The 3396-nt window shown below is 42.5% G+C and overlaps 1 protein-coding gene across 1 annotated transcript; it reads left to right on the top strand.

Annotated features, from left to right (window-relative positions):
- Positions 1-973: 973 nt before the first annotated feature.
- Positions 974-3393, top strand: LOC113223543 (zinc finger protein 816-like; the record flags this gene model as incomplete). The annotated part of the gene is made up of 2 exons (XM_026452959.1): positions 974-1418; positions 2570-3393. Coding segments are annotated over exons 1-2 (858 nt in total), but the record flags the coding sequence as incomplete, so codon positions are not given.
- Positions 3394-3396: the final 3 nt, after the last annotated feature.

Here is a 3396-nt window from a genome sequence, read left to right as displayed (position 1 = left end):
GACAGAGTCTCACTTTGTCAACAGGGTAGAGCGCTGTGGCACCATCTCAGCTCATTACAACCTCCACCTCCCGAGTTCAAGCGATTCTCCTGTCTCAGCCTCCCGAATAGCTGGGGCTACAGGCACGCGACCATGCCCAGCTAATTCTTGTATTTTTGGTAGAGACGAGATTTCACCATGTTGGCCAGAATGGTCTCTATTTCTTGACCTTATGATCCGCCTGCCTCAGCCTTCCAAAGTGCTGGGATTACAGGCGTGACCTACCACGTGTGGCCAAGCCTAGGGTTTATGTAGAAAAGACATCATTTGCAATTTATATACTTTTATTTTTTGTTTAGAAAGAGTGTCACACTGTTGCCCAGGCGGCATTGCAGTGGTGTGATCTTGGCTTAGGGCAACCTCCGCTTCCAGAGTTCAAGCAATTTTCTTTCCTCAGCTTCCTGAATCGCTGGGATTACAGGCACCCCCTCCCCACCATTCCCAGCCAGTTTTTTAATTTTTAGTAGATACAGCGTTTCGTCGTGTTGGAGAAGTTGGTCTCGAACTCCTGACCTTAAGTGATCCATCCACCTTCGTCTCCCAAAGTGATGGGATTACAGGTGTGAGCCAAGATGCCTGGATTTATTATATAAATATATAGATACACACACACACATATCTATATGTGTATATATAGATGTGTGTATCTATCTATCTATCTATCTATTTTATATATATTTATTTATATATTTTATTTATTTTTTTAAGATGGATTCTTACTCTGCAGCCCAAGCTGAAGTGCAGTGGCATGATCTTGGCTCACTGCAAACTTTGCCTCTGATTATCAAATTATTCTCCTGCCTCAGCCTCCCAAGTAACTGGGACTAGAGGTGTGTACCACCACACCTGGGGTTTTTTGTTTGTTTGTTTGTTTCTTTTTTTGTATTTTTAGTAGAGACAGAGTTTCACCACGTTGCCCTGGGTGGTCTCAAACTCCTGAGCTCAGACGATCCACCTGCCTCGGCCTCCCAAAGTGCAGGGATTTTAGGTGTGAGCCACTGTGCCAGGCCATATATTTTTTATATTGTCCATAAAACTGAGACTTCCACAGTGACTTAGGGGATTTTAAAATCTATCATGAAAAAGTACAATAAAACGCAACTATACAGAAAAATTTTTCAAAAATACCTTAATGTGGATTTGTCAGAACACAGTCTTGGATCAAATCAATACTTATTTTCTCTTTTCTCATTTCATGTGAAGGTGATAACACAGTCCTCCATGTTTTGTTGAAATGTGTTTTTCATTTTAGGGACGCTTGACCTTCAGGGATGTGGCTATAGAATTCTCACTGGCGGAGTGGAAATGCCTGAACCCTGCGCAGCGGGCTTTGTACAGGGAAGTGATGTTGGAGAACTACAGGAACCTGGAGTCTGTGGGTGAGGAAAATGTCCCTCTAGACATGAGGAGTCTGTCCTTGTCTATCTTGGCTCTTCCTGGTTTTGTATTCTCTTGTGATGTTGCCCCGTCCATGCTTTTGATGTACATGTCATTGTTTTCTGCAGTGATGACCCTCCTGTCTGTCATGGGTAGCTTCTTAGAGCTGTCTGTTTGTACATAAAAACAGAAAATTCATGAACGCTTTGACTAATACAATTGAACATCATCCTGCTGTAGGCAGAGATGTCCCTGGAAGCCCTAAGCAGAATTGTCAGCGTGGCCCAGGATACGAGATAGAAAGCATGACACTGACTGACAAGTGTTTCCAGCTGTGGTTCTGGTTTTGTTTTCTTTTTCTTTGTTTGTTTGTAGACAGAGTCTCCCTCTGTTGAACAGGCTGGAGTGCAGTGTCATGATCTCAGCTTATTGCAACCTCTGCCTCCTGGGTTCAAGCAATTCTTGTACCTCAGTCTCTCAACCTAACTAGAATTACAGGCACCTGCCTCCATACCTGGCCGATTTTTGTATTTTTAGCAGACATAGGGTATCACCAAGTTGGCCAGGCTGGTCTTGAACTCCTGGCCTCAAGGAATTTGCCTGCCTCAGCCTCCAAGTGTTGGGATTACAGGCGTGAGTCACCACATTTGGCTTTCATTCTGGTTGTTGAGAACCATCACAGAGGCGTCTCTCGCTGGCACTGTAACAGTGTTCATCACATAAACTAATGATCATTTTCTCTAAGCAGCAGTCACTGCTATAGACAATTCCTCCTAGGGAGGACATCATTCAGGCTAACTGCCTCATACATATGAGGCTCTTGACTGAACTCTTTTTTTTTTTTGACACAGAACTTTGGTCTTGTTGTCCAGGCTGGAGTGCAATGTCATGATCTCCACTCACTGCCACCTCTGCCTCCTGGGTTCAAGCAATTCTGCTGCCTCAGCCTCCCGAGTAGCTGGGATTACAGGCACCTACCACCATGCCTGGCTAATTTTTATATTTTTAGTAGAGACAGGGTGTTTCTAAACTTTGAAGATCACATTTGGGAAGTTTAAGTGTTGCTTTTTGTGTAATATTTACACACTTCAATATTAACTATTATTTACCATCTGTACTTAATTGGAAACCTATTGGTCTTTATGTTTTCTAGATAGCTTTTTAAATTTCGTGATGGAGTTCTCATCAACTGGGCACAGTAATATCAGAGAAGGGTTCCACACAGGGACATTGGAAAGACATAAAAGTCATCCCATTGGAGATTTTTGCTTCCCAGAAATCAAAAAAGATATTCATCACTTTGAGTTTCAGTCACAAGAAGTTGAAAGAAATGGCCATGAAGCACCTCTGGCAGAAACCAAAGAGTTGACTGGTAGTACAGACCGACATGATCAAAGGCATGCTGGAAACAAGCCTATTAAAGATCAGCTTGGATCAAGCTTTCATTCGCATCTGCCTGAACTGCACATATTTCCGACCGAAGGGAAAATTAGTAACCAAGTGGACAAGTCTGTCAGTGGTGCTTCCTCAGCTTCAGCATCCCAAAGAATTTCTTGTAGACTCAAAACCCATATTTCTAATAAGTATGGGAAGAATTTCCTCCATTCTTCATTATCCACACAAATACAGGAAGTACGCATGAGAGAAAAACCTTGCCAATATAATGAGTGTGGCAAAGCGTTTAATTATAGCTCACTCTTAAGGAGCCATCACATAACCCATTCAAGAGAGAAACAATATAAATGTGATGTATGTGGCAAGATCTTTAATCAGAAGCGATATCTTGCATGTCATCGTAGATGTCACACTGGTGAGAAAACTTACAAGTGTAATGAGTGTGGGAAGACCTTCAGTCAAACATCATCTTTTACCTGCCATCGTAGACTTCATACTGCACAGAAACCTTACAAGTGTAATGAATGTGGCAAGACATTCAGTTGGAAGTCATCCCTTAGATGCCATCGTAGACTTCATACTGGA

This window comes from Piliocolobus tephrosceles, unplaced genomic scaffold, assembly GCF_002776525.5.
Source record: "Piliocolobus tephrosceles isolate RC106 unplaced genomic scaffold, ASM277652v3 unscaffolded_41757, whole genome shotgun sequence".
NCBI classification, from domain to species: Eukaryota; Metazoa; Chordata; class Mammalia; order Primates; family Cercopithecidae; genus Piliocolobus; species Piliocolobus tephrosceles.
This window is presented reverse-complemented; position numbering and strand designations above follow the sequence as displayed.